Raw genomic sequence first — 17096 nt, forward strand, 5'->3', positions numbered from 1 at the left:
AGAGCCGGCCTGTTGGAATCTTTGGAAGGGGAAATAGGCCAGAAATCTGATTCAAACGTCTGTGACTCTGTGTGTGTGTGAGTGAGTGAGTGCGCGCGCGCGCACACACGTGTGAGCAGTTGTGTCTGTCGCCACCCTGGCTGAGGCAGGCAGGGTGGGGTGAGGGCTGGGGCGGGAGCGAGTGAGAGGTGAGGGGGTGTTGAGTGGCGGGGGTAATCCCAGGAATGGCTCCAGTTGGCACTATGGGTGATGGGGAGCCCCCCAACAGTTCCGCGGGGTAGAGTGGGTGTGTGACCCAGCCGGAAGGTGGGCCTGGGGCAGAAGGAGTGCCAGAAGGTGCTCTGCTCCCCCAGTCCTGTTCAATTCCCCAGCCCCCCTCCCCAGAATCCCCTCTGGAGAGTCTTGGGTTTTAAAATGAGAGGAGGGAATTGGTGAGGAGACAGGAAGAACACCCCCTCCCATTTCCTCTGAGGACCAAAATGGAGATTTGTCCCTAGGTAAGAGAAACAGGCAAACTTGGGGCACTGGGACAGTGGCAAGGAAAACTCCAGAAATTCCTGGTGCCCCCTCCCCTCCAGACGCACACACAGTGATGCAGTCACACGCTCACACTCACTTCTGGAAGCCATTAGGGCTCCTGCCTTTTGGGCCTCCCCCTTCTCCTCCCCCTACTCCTGGCAGGCTCCCTTCTCCCCCTCTGGCCCCCCTCCCACTCCCCCTCTCGGCATCCCAAATGCCAGCCTGTGATTTCCAAATGAGAAAAAGCTGTGCTGGGCTCTGAGCTTGGAGAAACTCCTACACAAACTTCCAGATGTGACACAACAGCCAGAGAGGGAATGCTCAGGATCTCCTTCCTGGGAGGGGCCAAGCGCTCCCTCACACTTCAAGAAACACATACTGGAAAGTCCAACTCGCTCCCCTATAACCGGGGAGGAGGGGGGCCCTACTGATGTGAGTACCCCTGGTCTTCCCAGTACCAGCACATGCACTTCTGAGCCTCTCTTCCTTTTGCTGCCCTCCCTTCCCCCCCTCCTCCCTCCACACAAGCACACTACTTCCTACCTGGGTCTAGATCTCCTCTCTAGGAAACCTGGTGTGTTAGCGGCTAAAGGAGGAGGGACTGAGAAAAATGCCAACAAAAATCCAACTAGCTTCAGTTATTGGGGGAGGTGTCCCTATGTCCCTCAGACCCAGAGGTGCAGAGAACCTTGTGGAGCCATGGGAAGCTTCACTGATACCAAAAAGAGAGAAAGGGAAAGACTGAAGTCCAAGAGTCAGCTCAGGGCCCCTCTGGCAATGACAATACAGGTTTCCCTTGATGCTCAGGGGTGATGGGATTCGTGGGGCACAGCTTAGGCAGCCCCTTGGCCAAGGAACTGTTCTCAACCCATCCTCAGCCAACCCAGGCTTAGTGACTTAGACCTAGTGATGCCAATGCCCCACACCCCAGACTCCCACCACCCCAGATGTAAGCCTGCTCCTCCATCCTCAAGAGGAGCACTGGGGTCCCACCTCTCTTTCCTCATTCCAGCCCTCTCCACTTGCTCCCTCCCAGAGCCCCTCAAGGAAGGAATCTGCCCCCCAGACTGTCCACTAGCACCTGGAGATAGGGCAGGTGGGGAGATGCTGGCTGAGAGGTCTGGTTGTTCTAGAGGGGGAGGGAAAGGTGAGAGAAGATCTTTCTACCTTTCTATCTTTCTGGACTCCCGAGGAGGAAGGGAGGGGGATGGGGCTTTTCACCATTCATGGAGAGGGTAGGTGGTTAGGGGCAGAGAGGAGGGAAGCCCAGAACCCATCTTCTCAGACATTAGTTCCCCATGTCCATCTCAACCAGGGAGAAAGGGGCCTGGGGCTAGGGGTGCGGAAGTGGGGGAGTCAGAGCCCTCTGAGACCCCCCACCTCTCTCTTTCTGCAGCTCAGAGAGAAAGGAAGAAGGGGTAAGGGATGGAGAGAGGGTGTAATGGGGGGAGCTTCCTAAAGATCTGTGGGGTGCAGAGGGTGGGGGTTGGGGGGACCCAAGCTCACATCCCTGCTTTGCGCACTAGACGCAGCAGAGCTGCGGAGAGTGAGGGCGGCACCAAGCTCCCCCCACCTCCCTCAAAGCAGAGTCCTGGTTGGGCTCTTAGGGTTTACAAGGGAAACCTGAGGTCTCCCACCCTGGTCCAAAAGAGCCTCTGAGCTGAGAGGAAGGAGTCAGGAGAAGCTGTCAAGCCTGGGGATGGCAGCGCACCCCCCCCCCTTTCCTTCCGGCAGTGACGGGACCCACCCGGAGCCTGGGAGCCCTGCATTAGTTAAGCGGCGCTTTGTGCTAGGGGCTGAAGGGGAGAGGCCAGGGGGCTGAGGGGGCTGTGGTCTCCCTTATCACTCCAGACCAGGAGGAGGATAGAGAGCAGTGCCAAATGGATCTCCCCGGAATGTGGGGCTTGCATTCCACAAACCCAGCCAAGGGGTAGACCCTGGGGTGCTGGACCCGAGTCTTCCTTAGCCAACCAGCTCACAGCTTCACTGTTCCCCCAGTACTTTCTCGGAGGCTGCGGTCTCCCATACCTGCTCTGCCGAGAAGCAGGAGCACTCTGTATTTGTGACAGGGTAATAACTTGGACCGGCTTAATCCCATCCCCCGCTGACCAAAGCTCTCGCCACAGTCTTTCCCTCTACAAGACAAAAATCTAGCACAAAACTCCCCAACCCCAACACAAAGCACCCGGCGCTGAATGAAGAATTAGGAAGAAGGGAGGCACCGGGCAGTGGGCTCCAGCTGAAAGGGTCTCTACTCCAGCTCTGGGGGCAGACAGCTTCCCCTTCACCACCACATCTTGTTCTCATTCTGCGCCCCTGACATCAGCCGCCGCCGGAATCTCCTTGTTGTGCCTCCAACCCGCGGGTGGGGGTGGGGGAGTTAGGACCTGGTCCCCGCCCCCCAACATCTCCCTCTGGGTCAGTAAAAACCCCAGCCTCAAGGACCAGGTTGAGGGTGGGGATCAGACCCTAGAATCCACCTCAAACTTTGGAGCGGGGGCAGGAGGGAAACCCAGGAGATCGCAGCCCCCCCTCCCCCGTCCCCGCAGCTTCCTCCCCACCCCACCCCCCCAAACTCGGAAACCCAACCCAGCTCGCTAACGGGCGGCAGGCGGAGTAGAGCTCCCAGGCTCCCGAAGCTTCCCACATCTGGAGGATGACGACCCTCCCCTGCCCACATCTGGAGAGCATCCAGCTACAAACCAGCGGGGCACGTCTCCTCTCTTTTCCTGGCCTGGATCCCAGCCCCCCAAGGAGGACTGAGGTGTGTGTACCGAGGTGGGGCTCGTCTGGGGTATCAGACAAACCTGCTCGCGTCTCTGCTCCCACTCTGAAGCCCCCTCCCTCCCTTAGCAGCCCCCCTCTCATATGCCCACCTTCGAGGCTCACTTCTCCGACTCACCTGGCTTTCGGTCCCCTCCGCCGGCGCGGCCCGCCCCCCTGCGGACCCCCCAGCCCGGCCGTCGTGCCCTGGAGGATATGGGTTACAGACCGTGCGGAGACACCAGCTCCGCGGGCGGCTGTCCTGGCTCAAGTAGAAGAAAACCACCGGGGCCAGCGCCGGGTACGGCAGCCCCTCCGCCTCGGAGTCCGCGCTGCCCGGGTCCTTTTCCGCCGACCCCGGCCCCGGCCGGCCCCCGGCCCCCGACAGGTCGTTGAGCCGCATGAAGCTCCGGGGCTGTCCTGACTCCTCGGTGCCCGCTCCATCCTCCTCGTCCATCCTCTGGCCAGCCGGGGCCCCGGGCGGTCTCGAGAGGGGTGAGCGGCGCCCCTCAGAGGAGGTGTCCTCACGCCACCGGGGGGCCCCGGCGGGGGCGCATCTGGGGGGCTCTAGGGCGCAGGCTGAGCCCCCGGGAGGGCCAGTTCAGCCCAGCTCCCCCTGCCCGCAGGGGCATGCTGCCCGCGGGGCGCCGGGTCGCAGGGAAGCCCCGCCCGGCGCGAGTCCCTCTTCCCCAGGGCTCCTGGGGCCCCCCGGGCCAGCCGGCCGGCTCCCCCTCACTTTGTTCCGGCTTCTTCGCTTCGCGCCCAGGCTCCGGTCGCCCGATTCGGCGCTACCTTCGGCGAAGCGGCCGGGAGAGGGGGAGAGAGAAGGGGGTCAGAGCGCTGGGGATACGGGGGAGGGGCGCCCCCTCTTCCCGCGGCGCAGCTGGAGCAGGATCTAAGGGGTCAGCATCGTCCCGGCTCCGCGCCAGCGGCGGCGGGGGGAGGGGAGGAGGGATCTCTTTGGGGGTGGGTTTGGAGGGGGTGGGGGGCGGCTCCTTCCTCCGCCCCGCGGCGGGCTCACGGTCCGGGAGGGGCGGGGAGACGGTGGGGGGCCGTCCCGGGCGGGGGTGGAGGCGGAGATGCCGCCGCCGCAGCCGCCGCGGTGGCTGCCGCTGCCGTAGCTGTCGCCGGCGCCACTGCCTCCTCCTCCGGCCGAGACGCGGAGCGAGCAAGCGAAAGCGGCGGCGAGGAGCCCGGCGCACACCACAGCTGGATCCCTCACTCGAACTTCAAGCCTCGGCCCCGCCTCTCCCCAGCCAGCCTCGCGACCAATCCCCGCGCGCCGCCGGCCCCGAGCCGCGCGCCCATTGGCGGGCCGCCGTGGCAGAGCGGGCGGGGCCGCCGGGGGAGAGAACCACAGCTGGAATCCGGTTTCCACCCCGAAGCCCAGGACCGCCCTTCTCCCCTCCCCTTGCCCCTGGGTCCGCTCCCGAAGGCCAGAGCCAATTAGACGGCTACCCACACCGAACCCACTTTCCTATTGGCCGCTGGGGTCTCTGGGACTCCCCTGGAGGGAGCCCCGGGGAATCAGAGTATTCGGCGCCGGGTCCTGGGATAGCGCTGCGGTCCCCGGGGCATCCTTTGTCCACGACCCCTAAAATTGGACCACAGCCGTAGGGTGGGGCTCAGCTCTGGGCGGGCCTGGAGAAGAAGAGAGGCTGGCAGCCGGGCTGTGGGGTGTGACCAGGATCCCAGAGCGAAATCCTGGGTCTCCACCTGATCACTCGCCCACCCTGGAGTCGAACCTGGGAGCAGGACCGAAGAAGGGGAGGAGCGGAGCAGGATGTCCCCGGGGTAGGGCTTCAGGTTGGAGGGGGGGCGGTCTGGGGGAAATGGGCGGAGCGAAGGGAAGTCCCGGGCGAGCAAGGTCTGGGCGTGGTTTCCAGCAACCTCTTGGTCTTGTAGACCCCTCTCCCAGGTCCACTTCTGAGACTTTGACCCTGACCTTCTAACCCTGACCCACCGACCCTGACCTCACGTCAACAGTCCTGAGCTTCGTCCCCTCTGCCCCTAGAGATCCTTTGAAGGCTGTGGATCTCCCGCAGGGGCTTCGCGCTTGAACACGTGGCCTCCGACAGGTCATGCCGGTCCCAGGGCCCAGGTCCCCCAGAGCAGCTGAGGAGCAGAGAGAGGCTCCCGCGAAGGGACCTGCGGGGGCCTCGAGTGTGTGAGAGGGGGTGGAAGCACGGAGCTGGGCTTTCTGAGTCTTGACCTGCTTTAAAGTCTCACCAACCCCCCCTCCCCCCACTCCGTGCCTCAGTTTTCCCCTCTGGAGTTCCAGTATGGCCGGGAGGCTGTCCTCACACCTCCGCTCTACCCGGAGCGGTCCTCCAGGGTCTGCGGCTCTCCGTGAGCGCACACGCACGTGCACAGCCGGGTCTCGCCGCGCCCCACCTCCCCGAGTCCCCGGGCTCAGTCAGCTCCAGCCCTCTCCCACCGCCGCCCCACAGGCTGCAGGTGCCCGGGAGCAGAGCGCCGCGGGAGTGCTGGGCGCTGGAGTGAAAGTGGGGCGCGGAGGGCATCGAGCATTAGACGTCGGGAAGCGCTTCCCACCTCTGGGAATGTAGACACGGCGGCGGAACCAAGCAGGTCAGTCAATTCTTTGTCCTGAGACTCTCGGGGCGCCGACACCACTGCGGAGAGGCGGAGGCAGGGTGACCTCCCGCCCCCGCCCCCCTCCCCAACTTCCAAGGCTGCATCACCCGCGCAGCCCCCGCGCGCCTCGGGCCGCCTGGGGTGGGTGTCTCAGCTCCCTGGAGGGCGCGTTGCAGGGAGTGCAGAGGGGAGGGCCACGCCGCTGCAGCCTCCCGGGTTGCCCTTTCGCCGAATCCGGGCACCGAGTTGTGCAAATGAGGCCGAGCTCATTTGCATTTCATGCTAATGAGCCGATCCCTTAAGTGCCTTTCCCTCCTGGCGGGAGTCTCTGCTCTCATTCCGCGTGTGCCCTGCCAGGCTTGAACTCTCAGCGGTCTTCTGGGAGAGGGGCCTATTTCTGGTTCACTCCACGTGTCTGACACCTTCCTCCCTCCCGCAGGTGGCAGTCTGCCTAGTCCGGCTGCCCTTCCCCAACAGGGTCAAAAAGCCCCAGGGCTGACACCAGGAGATAGTGACTTTAATCATACCCTCTTTGCAGAGGGGACAACGAGCCCAGAAAGGCTCGCCCAGCCCAGTGGTCAAGTTTCCTGGTGGTCAGCAGGCCCTACACCTCCATCCATCATCCAGGCCACCTCTGTCTCTGAGCTGAACTCTGTTCTAGAACATACCCAGAGAGGGAGCAGGGTGTGGGGCAGACACACATTTACTCCCCTGGCCTCAGGACCCGGGGTGACCTGCCACCTAAGGTATCCTGATCCCTGGGCGGGGGCACCGGAAGACTCTGACATCCAGTCAGAGATGCTCTCTTCGCCTGAGGGGGGAAGGGGAGGAAGGAGGCAGGACCTACAGAGAAGGCAAAAGGAGGGGTGAAACCATCTTTAACTCCCACCCTCCAAGCCTCGGTCCTGCCATCACCCCCTCAGAGCGCCCTTTTTCAGCAAGTACCGCGGTGCCTACCATGTGTCAACATGCTGAGGACACTGTCCTGAGCCAGACAAGAATCTGGACCCTCATAGCACTTGATGTTAAGGTGTGTAGTCACGAAATGATTATCTGCCCCTCTAAGCTCTCTGTTCCCTCAGGGCAAGGGTTACGTCCATTTTGCTCACCAGAGCCTAGTCCGGTCCAGCTTGGCACGTAGTCTGTACTTCATAAATCTTTGTTAGACGAATGAGTAACCTCAGGCAGGGAGGAGAATGAGGCACAGGAAGTTCCTTGGGCCTCAGTTTCCTAACAAAGAAGTCAGGCCTAAGATGATTTCGGGGTTTGAGGGAGAGCCTTCATATAGGACCTGCTCTGCCAGCCCCTTCAGCGCCCTCCAACCCTCTCCCCTTTACACCTCCCGCACAGCCTGACTGGCTCCCTCGGGAACTGAGACGATCTTCCCATCTGTGAGGCTCTCCGCTCAGCGATGATACATCATCCCATGTTGTCACCTCGCAGCCTTGGGAGTTGGGTGGTGGTTGTCCCATTTTTTAGATAAGACGACTGAGGCTCAGACAGATGAACTTAGTGAAGTGACTTCTCCAGCTGTGAGGTCCCGTGTCCCCTGGCGTTGGCCCCCAGCTCCTCTGGGACAGCCCTGCTGGTAGAGCAGAGAGTGCACCCAAGAGGGGCCGGCCAAGGGAAGAGGGGCAGCAGACCTAAGAGCCCGTATCTGAGCAAGCCGGATGTTGAGCCTTACCCTAGTCAGAAAATGCTAGCTCTCCCGGAAGCCTAACCCGTTAAGGCCCTAACTCCTTCCTTTGAACTTACAAAACCCCTTTGTCGAGTGCATGCCTGGTACCAGGGGAAGGGAAAGAGGACACAGCAGAGGGAAGACTGGCTAGAGAGGGGTAGGAGACACCAAATGCACCCCCTTTCACAGCCGCGCCTATACCTCCTGGGAGGGGGGGGAAGAAGGCGGCTCAGCGGTTTTCATTGTCCCCTGAAGACCGTGGAAAGAACCAGGTGTGCTGAGTGGTCTCGGGCCAGTCTCTGACCCTCTCTGGGCCTTGAGTATCTGTCCATAGGTGGCCAGATGTACCTGCCTTGTCACCTCATCCGTGAGGGTCAGTGAGACGGAGACAGAGGGTTTTGCAAACTGCCTAGACTTTCCAGAGCCAGGGCTGACGCTGCCAAAAAGGCCACCTGTGCTTCACCAGCTCCCCCCTCCCCGCTCACTGCCCCCCAGACCCGGCTCCACTTGCCCAAGCCTCAGACTTCCTGCCTGAGGCTGAGCAGGCTCCAGCCAGAAAAGGGCCACCTGACCTTGTTGGCCGGAGCCCTAATCCCCTCCAGATGGGACGGTGGCTTGCACCGAGGGCCCAGCTGCCTAGTCAAAGTGTGTGGCTGGGTGTGACCATGTGTAGACCCTACAGTGACAGTCCAATCTCCCACTCCTCCCCCCTGCTGTCATCCCCACAAGCAGTGGCCCCATTCGACTCTCATCTCTAGCAGCCTCTTCCGGCTGTCTGTACTGCTTGGCTCTGGGGCTGTGAGGGTGCCCAGGCCCAGCAGACCCCTGAAGGCTGTGGGGAGGGAGACAGCTCCTTGTTCCCTGCCAGTCAGCCCCAGCCCACTACACTCGCTCTCCCCCAAGCACACTTCCCAGTGCCTTCCCCGAGGTGGAAGCTAGATGGGGTTTCTGGGGTCTGTGAAGATGCGAATGCCAAGGGCAGGACTTGCGAGCATCCGAAGGGACAGGAGGTGGTCACAGAAAAGTACCAGCTTTCCCTGCAGCAGGAAGGACTCAGATTTGGAGAAGGACTTCCAACCCAACAGATGTTCCAAATGACAGAGAACCGTCCTTGAACTGGTTTATGTGAAAGCTGGTGGTCATTACGGGCCCCCTGCCCTGAGTTTCACTTGAGCTGCAATGACCACGGACTGGGGCAGCGTGCCTGGAGAAGGCAGAGGGGTCATCGAGAGGCGCACCCCTCCCACCAGCAAGGCAGAGACCCCAAGGTTCCCGCGGGACGCTGTTAGGTTTATTCCAGGGTGGGTGGGTGCCCATGGGGGGAGCGGCAAGGATGGCCAAGGGCACCCGGTGACAGGGTGCCCAAGGATGGCCACAGCGTGCTCAGGGCGCTACTGGGCCTGGGTCTCTGGCCAGCTGGGAAGCTGGGCGTCCTGCCCCCGCCGGAGGCGGCCGAGGCAGTCACGGGTGTAACAGTTTCCGTAAGTCGCAGGGCTCCGTGACAGGTATCGAGCAGGCTTGGTCCTCACACACGTAGGCCGTGGCCCGGTCTTCCAGCCGCCGCAGGGTACTGAGGAAGGGCAGCTGGCGGGACAGGAAGCTGGACGGGTCCCCATTGGCCAGGATCAGCACCTGTGGGAGCAGCAGAGTAGACGGTCACCGAGGGCGGGGGGTGCTGGGATGCTGGCGGGGCCCACGGTGGCTTTCTACTCCCAGGCCTCCAGAGGAGGGGATGGTGGAGAGGGGCGGGGGGTGGGGCTGGGCAGGGGAGTTGGAGGTGGGGGCCGGGCTCACAGACTCTAACCTTGTTAGGGATGTACATGGAGTGGACACACTGCAACAGAGCCTTGGTGTCCTTGGCCTGGGGGTCTCCGCAGATCACAATCTGGCCAGAACAGAAAGGTAACTCCGGGGTCAGGTGCAGGGAGCTGGACCAGACCCCCCAGGGGTTCCCCATCCTCCCTCCACTCCGCACTATAGCCCCAGGAAGGAACACAGACTTGGCTTAGCCTCCTCCAGACCAGCTGCCAGGAGACTGCCTCAGATGCAAGCTCAGCAAGTGGGGACGTGGACACACATACTCAGGAACACACAAAGTGACGGTGACCCACACAGTGGCAGGGAGACGTACCCAGAGGCACAGACACCAGCACACAACACACACACATACACACAGAGATAGGCAGGCAAACGCGCAGATGCAACCTGAACACGGGGCGTGCACACGCAGACAGGCAAATGCAGACCGGTGAACGCTCACCAGCACATGCTCAGCAGACCCGCACACACACAGTCACACGCCTCCAGGGCCACACACATCTAGATGTGCACACGCAGCAAAAATGCAAACAGGGACTTGCACGCAGGTAAGCATATAGCTGCATACACACTGGCCGACCCAACTACACAGACACACAGAGACCTATGGAGAAACACTTCACCAGCCCCAGGGACCCATATCTAGCCCCTGCCTCCCGCCCTCCCTGTGCTGAGAGCCCCAGTAACAGGTGTTCAGACAGGTACTTGCCCAAGCCAGAGGCCTGGCCCCTCAGATGCACACCGCCGCTGCGTAGAGCAGCTCAGATGGACATCCCCATGAAGACACCTGCACATACACTCCTAGACGGCCACACACTCACAGACCTGAGCTCCGGGGGACGGCTCCAGGAGCCCCACCCCTTGTCCCCATCCCCCACTGCAGCCCCAGATCCCCTCCCACCCAGGGTCCCAGCGCCAGTGCCCTCGCCGCCCCCCCCACCTGCTTGAGGGTCTGCTGATGGGCTGAGAGGGCGCGGACCATCTCGGGCAAAGCCACGGGGACACGGCGCATGCGCTCAGAGAAGGCGGTCAACAGGCACACACACTTGTCCATCCAGTCTTTGTGCCCCGTAAAACCGTGCAGCCGAAGCAGGTTGTGGGCTGACACAGAGTTGGCGCTGGGCTCCGCGCCATCCTGGTCTGCAGGGGGAAGGAGCGGTGAGGGAGGCTCACTGGGTCCCGAGACCCTGCCCCAGGACTGTGGCTAAAGTTGTGGGGGATGGGGATGGGATAGAAAAAAGTCCCCCCCACCCCACTCTGCCCAATCCTGCCCCAGCTCTGATGGTAAGGCCAGCACCAACAGTTGCTGATCTTTTGCTCTCTCAGCCATTTGCCCCAGGGTGAACTTTTGGTCCCCCAGCTCCCCCATCTCACTGTGGACTCCTCAATCCAGCCACCCAGCTGCTGGAACCAGAGTGCCACCATCGTTGCCCCTCCCCCCTCCCCCACTTCTAATCCACCCAGAGTCTACCGGGTCTGTTGCCAGAGTAGACCTAAATCCCACCACTTCTCCCCATCTCATACTTCTAGCTTGTCTGTGGCCAGCCCTCGCCGGGACTGAATGCCACTAACAGCCTCCTAACTGGTCACCCGGTTTCTTCTGCTCCCTTTTGAAGGTCCCTTGTCCACCTCCAGTCAGAATGAAATTCCTAGACCTAACTGGACCAGATCACAACCTACTGAAAACCCGTCAGAGATTTCCACTCCTTGCCATGCCTGTAAGACCCTGCAGAGATCCAGCTTTGCCCACGTGGGCGCCTCCCCTCCTCTGGCCTCGGCCCCATCCTCCATCCTCCAGGCTCCTCCTAACTCTTGGCTAAATGACGCCTGTCCCCGGTTTGATCGGACCTCCCCCTAGCTGAGTTGGGCCCCGCTGTTGTCCTCTCTCAAGGTCCTTTCATTCCTTCACCTAACATTTACGGAGCACCTGCTATGTGCCGGGCCTACGCTAGACTCTGGGAATGTGGAAGGAAAAGGAAGTCTTGCTCCCGAGATGCTTACATTTGAGTTGGGGGAGAGAGACCGTGAACGGACCAGACGCGTCAGGTGATGGTGAGCCGTACTAAAACAGAAGGGGCCGGGCGCCTACCTCTTGACGGCACTCACATTGCACGCATGCACTCTTGTACTAGTCACTACTGTTTATTAGCTGTTTCCCCTGCTACACTGTATTTCGTGAGGGTTATAGCCTTGTGTGATATGTGACTCCAGGCACTCCAGTTACTGCTACCCAGCCTGTTCGACCAAATAGCTAAATTCGTCTCTGTGTCTACCCTGTGAGTTCGTACCAACGTCAGCGCTGTTTCACATATTAAGAAACTGATGATCTGGAATATAACGAGACCAACTCCAAGTCAACTGGTTATAAGCGGTGGCGATGCGAACCCATGCTGGCTCTTTACCATTACACTTCACTTATGCCTCCCCCAGGGAAAACCAAGCCCTAACTGGGCCCATGTCAGCTCCAGCCCACCACTGACCGTCCTTCAGACGCAGGGGCAGACCAGCCCCCAGCTCGGCCTCACTGCAGAAGTAGCCGCTACCTCGGGAGTCCCAGAAAAGCCTGTCCTGCGTGTCTTGCAGCCGGAGAGCCCACTCGAGCCAGGAGCTCTCCTGCGAGGCCTCGTACAGATCCAGAAGGCCCCGCACTACGAAGGCGTAGTCCTCCAGGAAGCCCCAGCAGGGCGGGTTGCTGGGGGGACAGGCGTTAGGGAAGGAGCTGGAGGCAGGCCCCGGGAGAGAGCGGCTTTCCCAGAGGAGGCCCTTTGCCAGCACCCTTTGCTGGTACTCTTCGGTGGGTGCGCTTAGCCCATTTCCCGGGGTGGGTAACCGGGCCCAAGGAAGTTAAGAGCTCACAGTGAGCGGACCACAGAGCTGGGATTGGAGCCTACCAGGAGGTAGGGAGAGGGGCAGAGATGGGCCCGGGACGCCCAGGGAGACAAGCCTTCTGAGGCCGCCCTGCCCCTGACCTGTGCTCTACGGTTCCCCCGGGGCCCGCATAACACGTCCGCATCAGGCGGCCACTGGCCACGTCAAACATATGCCTCTTCAGGAACTTGGCACCATTGATGGCATGGGTGATCAGCCTCTCCAGGCCCAGGACGGCCCCAGTCACAGCATAGCCAGACACCATCAGTCCTAGAGGGAGGAGACACTGGTGGTTGTGAGAAGCGAGCCAGGCCCTTCCAGGCATGTCCGCCTTGCCAACCCCCCCAAGCCCTGACACCTCTCTGGAACAATGGGGTGAGAGCTTCTGCCCCCTGTGCGTGACCTGGGGTGGGTCACTTAAGCTCTGTAAGCCTCGGTTGGCTCATCTGTAAATTGGGGATGATAAACCGGATAAAGGGAGAACTGATATCTAGCAGGTGCCTGACATATAGAAGGGACCTCGCGAAGGGTAAGTCTGTAAACGGGATCAGGCGTCAGGCCCGGCCGCCCCACCGTTCCAGGCGGCCAGCATCTTGCTGTCCAGGTGTGGCTTTGGCCGATGTTTCCGGGCCTGAAAGAGCTTCTCCAGCCCCGTGTTGAGCAAGGTCCGGACAGCATCCACGTCCAGGCCAAAGCGGGCAGCGGTCAGTTCCAGTGAATACCGGACAGTCAGCACATTCTGGCCCTGCAGCTCCCCCTTGGGGTCCTGAGGAAAACAGCCCTTTGTGAGAGGGAGTCCCTTCACTTGCTGGGCCTCAGGACCCCTCCCTTGTCCCCAAGCATCCTCACCTGACTGGGGCTGATATTGCCGGCCTCTGTGAGCCCGTAGTGCTTCATGAGGAGCTGGCCCGAGGTCAGGGGCTCAGTGGCACCCAGCACAGAATCAGGAAGGAGCTGCTGGACCTCTTTGACCGTCCACACATAGAAGGCACCCTCTTTGGGCCGCATGCCCCGCTCTGGGGGTGAGTCTGCGTCCTCTGCGCTATAGAAGCCTCCAGACTGTGAGGAGAGGAGAGTTTGCTGGCCCCAACTTTCAGGGCAGCGGAGGACCCAAGCCCTCCCGCAGCCAGGCCCGCCTGCCTCAGTGGACACACACCCGATGACTCAGGTTCCGAGCCACGTACTGCAGGATGCCTTTGGCAACGTCGGAGTAGAACTCGTCACCAGAGATCTGAGACGGGAGGAAGGAGACTGTAAACAGAGGCCTCTGGGATGGCCTAGGTACAGAGAGGGCAGTCAGCATTCTCCCAGGAGGGTGGGGAGGGAGCCTGGGCATATAGGAGGGGATCAGGGGTGAAGTTAAGGGGGGGGCACAAGTCCCCAAGAAAGCCCTAGAGAGGCAGCCAGAGGTAGGTGGACAGGCTAAGTGTCTGCCCTGGCCGGGTTCAGGGGTCACCTGGAAGGCCTGTGAATAGGCCACCGCGAGCTGTGCCTGGTCGTACAGCATCTTCTCGAAGTGGGGGATGTGCCACTGGCGGTCCGTGGAGTAGCGGTGGAAACCCTGTGCCAGGCAGGACATGGGGCTGGAGGCCGACCCCAGCCTCTGTCCCAACCCCCTGCCTCCGGCTGCCCCCTCCAGGGAATGCCTAATCCCCCTCACCTGTCCCACATGGTCTCGGATGCCCCCGTTAGCCATCATTTTCAGGGTGTGCAAGGCCATCTGTTGGGCCCGAGAGCCATCCTGGGTTAGTCGATGGCTGAGCCAGTAGGAGAACAGGAAGTTCAGGATCACTGTGGGGGCACCAAGAGCACTTGGGTGAGAGCATGGGGGACACGGGGGGCAGAGATCTGGGTGATCGGGAGGCCTTTGGCCAGGCTGGGGTTAGGAGTTCACTCAACAGGCTGTCTCCCGGGACACCCTGGAGGTCAGGCGGTCAACGGTCAACACAGAGGACAGAACATCATTACCCAGGTCAGTGTCATGGGGTTGCCGCTCAGACCAGAAGTCAGGTCTTCACGAGAGAGCTCCTGGCAGGTGGGGTAAGGAGCTCACTGGCCAGTCAGGAGAGCAGGTGCTTAATGACCCAGCCAGCGGTCAGAAAAGATGGGCCAGACAGGCATCAGAGGGCTGGGATGGGGGGTGGGACACGCATGGGGGGGGGGGGGCACAGACCCGGTGTGGGAAACTTGGGGGCCTCCGCGAAGCCACCATACTCCTCATCATAGCCCTCGTCCAGCTGCTGGAAGCAGCGGCTGTTCATGGTGGCAGCGGAGGGAGGCACCTGTCGGTCACCCATGCTGATCTCCGAGCGGGCCAGCAGGGCTGTGGTGACACGCTGGCTGTTCTCCAGCAAGGTGTTCTTGTTCTGTTTCCACTGTGGGAGGCAGGGGTGGACCCGGAGGTCAGCATACGGTGGGGGCCCCTCGCCCTTGACCTCCCCCCCCCAGGGAGCGCACCCACCTGCTCCCGGATCCTCAGCAACACCGTGCGGAAGCCAACTCGGGTCAAGCCATCCTCAGGGGGAAAATAGGTGCCCCCCACAAAGGGCTGGAGGTTGGGAGTCAACCACACGTTCATGGGCCAGCCCCCACCACTGCTGGTGGCCTGGCAGAGAGAGGGCGAGGGTGAGGGCAGCGGCCCCCTGTGCGCGGATAACCCCCCGCCCGATACACGGGAAGACGGCTTACTTGCACGAAGGTCATATACACCTTGTCCACATCCGGCCGCTCCTCCCGGTCAACCTTCACGCTGACGAAGTCCTCACTGAGCAGGCGGCCGATCTCCTCATTCTGGAAGGATTCCTCCTCCATCATGTGGCACCAATGGCAGGTGGAGTACCCCACTGGAATGGGGCCATGGTGGGCCGGGAGGGGTACCAGTGACTGGCTGGAGGTTTCCTGGGAGGCCCCAGACCCACAGGACGCTTCCCCTATCCAATACCACTCCCTTCCTCCCATCCCAGGGAAGGTGGCTACGTTACCTGAAAGGAAAATTGGCTTGTTTTCTTTCCTGGCCTTGTCAAAGGCTTCCTGTCCCCAGGGGTACCTAGGCCCGGCAGGGTTGGGCATCACTCACTAGCCCCAGGATGGGGGGGTACAGGAGGGGCTGGGAGCCCAGCTGCCCCCCCCCACCCCACAGGGGAAAGGGCATCAGGAGTGGTCCTCACCAGTCCACAGGGTTGTAAGCATGTTGCAGGAGGTATGGTGACTTCTCATTGATCAGGCGGTTGGGAACCTTCTGGAGTGTGGATGGGGAGCAGCTGGTCCGGCTTCCCTTCCCTCCAACAGGCATGGGCACTGTACTGCTGACCGTCACACTTCGGTCCTTGTCCCGGGAGGAGCTACCCCTGGCATGGGCAGGTGGGTCAAGTGAGGGGTTCCCCCCTCCCCGGGCCTACCCCAGAGGCCCATACTAGCCCACCCTGCCCTCTGGCCCCTCTCCTGGAACCTCCTGCTCCCAGCCCAACCCACCTGTCTGAACCACGGGGGAGACCGTGGCCTTTGTGCTCCCCCTTGTGTTTTTGGGGGGGTGAAGGAAGGTGGCTCATTGGGGGCTCCCTGCCAGGTTAGTCTCCCCCAACCTCTCAGACCTGGCGGTGGGAAGGATGATGACTGTGAGGTCAGGGTGAGTCACAATGGGCAGAATGGCCCTTCAGTCTCCATTCTTTCCCCCCCAACAGGGCCCCTCCCCATGATGGCTGTGCTGGAGGTATCTCTCCCACAGGCCTGGGCTGGTGATCTGGGCAGGAGGCTGCCTGCTGCTGGTGGCTGGACAGGGCAAGAATGGATCTGGGGGGGCGCCTGGGTGGCTCAGATGGTTAAGCGTCTGCCTTCGGCTCAGGTCATGATCCCAGGGTCCTGGGATCGAGTCCCGCATCGGGCTTCCCGCTCCTTGGGAGCCTGCTTCTCCCTCTGTTTCTCTCTGTTTCTCATGAATAAATAAATAAAATCTTTAAAAAAAAAAAAAAAGAATGGATCTGGGGTTGGACCGGGTGAGGGGCAACGAGAGGAAAATCGACAATGGGGACCTTCTCACTCAACATCCACCCCTGGGCACTTCCATGAGGCCAGACCCGCAGGCTGCCCAGGGAGTCAGAAACTGGCTCAGATCTCGCGGGGCTCAGCCTGGGAGGCTGGCGCCGCAGGGCAGACCTAAATGACAGGCCCCTGCAGCCAAAGGGCTGTAACAGGTCACTCCAGGGTGCCGCTGGATAAGGACCCTAGGCCCAGCATTGGGGTTCAAGGAAGGCTTCCTGGAGGTGGTGTCAGGAGAGTCCCCGGGGAGCTAGCCCTGCAGCAGGAAGGGACGGGGAGACGGAGGGGGGCGGGGGGAGGCCGTTACTGCCTGGGCCACGTCTCGGAAGCAGACTGGCGTGGGGAGGAGGCAGGAGGGGTGGCCAGGCAGGCACTGCGGACCAGCGCAGTGACGACCGGTCCCGCAGCAGCCCACTCACGCGCCTGTACCTGCGGCTCGCGGCGAAGCCGGACCCGGCGCGGGGCAGCAGGAGGCCGCGGCCCAGCCAGGCCCGTGCGCCCAGCATGGCTGCCAGCGGCCGAGGCCGGGACGGACGCTGCGGCGGGTGGAGGGAGGCCCGCAGGCTGCGAGGGGCGGGCCAGGGCAACCCCCCCCGCCCCCGAGCCTCGGGCGGGTCTTCGGCGAGAGTCCCGGCCGCCGCGAGGCTGGTCTCCGCGCGCCGCCTGCTGGCCGAGCGTGGGATGGCAGCCCGGGCAGCCCGGGCTTGGGAGGACGCGCGTCTGTGCGCAAAATCGGCCGACTCCGCTGCCCGCGGGAGGATCACCCTCATGGGAAGAACATGGAGGGTTGGGAGGATGTCAGAACCGTGGGATGCCGGAG

General features: G+C 62.0%; 2 protein-coding genes and 1 long non-coding RNA gene across 7 annotated transcripts in view; 1 reads left to right on the top strand and 2 right to left on the bottom strand.

The window, feature by feature from the left end:
* Nucleotides 1-4584, bottom strand: part of CACNA1G (calcium voltage-gated channel subunit alpha1 G) — a 62571-nt gene extending 57987 nt beyond the window's left edge. For both annotated transcript variants that reach the window (XM_064583768.1, XM_064583769.1), the window contains exon 1: nucleotides 3501-4584. In XM_064583768.1, coding sequence (XP_064439838.1) covers nucleotides 3501-3739 — 239 coding nt within the window. In that variant the 5' untranslated portion in view covers nucleotides 3740-4584. The remainder of the gene's footprint in view (nucleotides 1-3500) is intronic.
* A 168-nt stretch (nucleotides 4585-4752) lies between these two features.
* On the top strand, nucleotides 4753-11939 carry LOC135363056 (uncharacterized). Its single transcript, XR_010408780.1, has 3 exons — nucleotides 4753-5076; nucleotides 5733-5871; nucleotides 11804-11939. It is a non-coding gene; the product is annotated as an uncharacterized LOC135363056 (long non-coding RNA).
* Nucleotides 8825-16846, bottom strand: SPATA20 (spermatogenesis associated 20). Of its 4 annotated transcripts, XM_064583770.1 has the most exons (17): nucleotides 16706-16823; nucleotides 15713-15831; nucleotides 15409-15588; nucleotides 15223-15287; nucleotides 14930-15084; nucleotides 14703-14846; nucleotides 14415-14616; nucleotides 13902-14032; nucleotides 13698-13802; nucleotides 13398-13472; nucleotides 13091-13300; nucleotides 12815-13007; nucleotides 12343-12511; nucleotides 11854-12065; nucleotides 10314-10513; nucleotides 9360-9440; nucleotides 8825-9187 (listed from the first exon to the last, which is right to left on the bottom strand). In XM_064583770.1, exons 2-17 carry the CDS (start codon nucleotides 15787-15789, stop codon nucleotides 9017-9019), a joined length of 2370 nt encoding a protein of 789 aa, XP_064439840.1. In that variant the 5' UTR covers nucleotides 15790-15831; nucleotides 16706-16823; the 3' UTR covers nucleotides 8825-9016. The 4 variants fall into 4 exon arrangements, with proteins under 4 accessions (XP_064439840.1, XP_045745098.1, XP_045745099.1 ...); XM_045889142.3 differs by lacking the exon at nucleotides 15713-15831 and having other exon boundaries at nucleotides 16706-16846; XM_045889143.3 differs by lacking the exons at nucleotides 10314-10513; nucleotides 15713-15831 and having other exon boundaries at nucleotides 16706-16846.
* Between the last annotated feature and the right edge of the window lie 250 nt (nucleotides 16847-17096).

This window comes from Mirounga angustirostris, unplaced genomic scaffold (genome assembly GCF_029215605.1).
Source record: "Mirounga angustirostris isolate CCGP_5_RB_7025 unplaced genomic scaffold, mMirAng1.0.hap1 SCAF_17, whole genome shotgun sequence".
Classification (NCBI taxonomy): Eukaryota; Metazoa; Chordata; class Mammalia; order Carnivora; family Phocidae; genus Mirounga; species Mirounga angustirostris.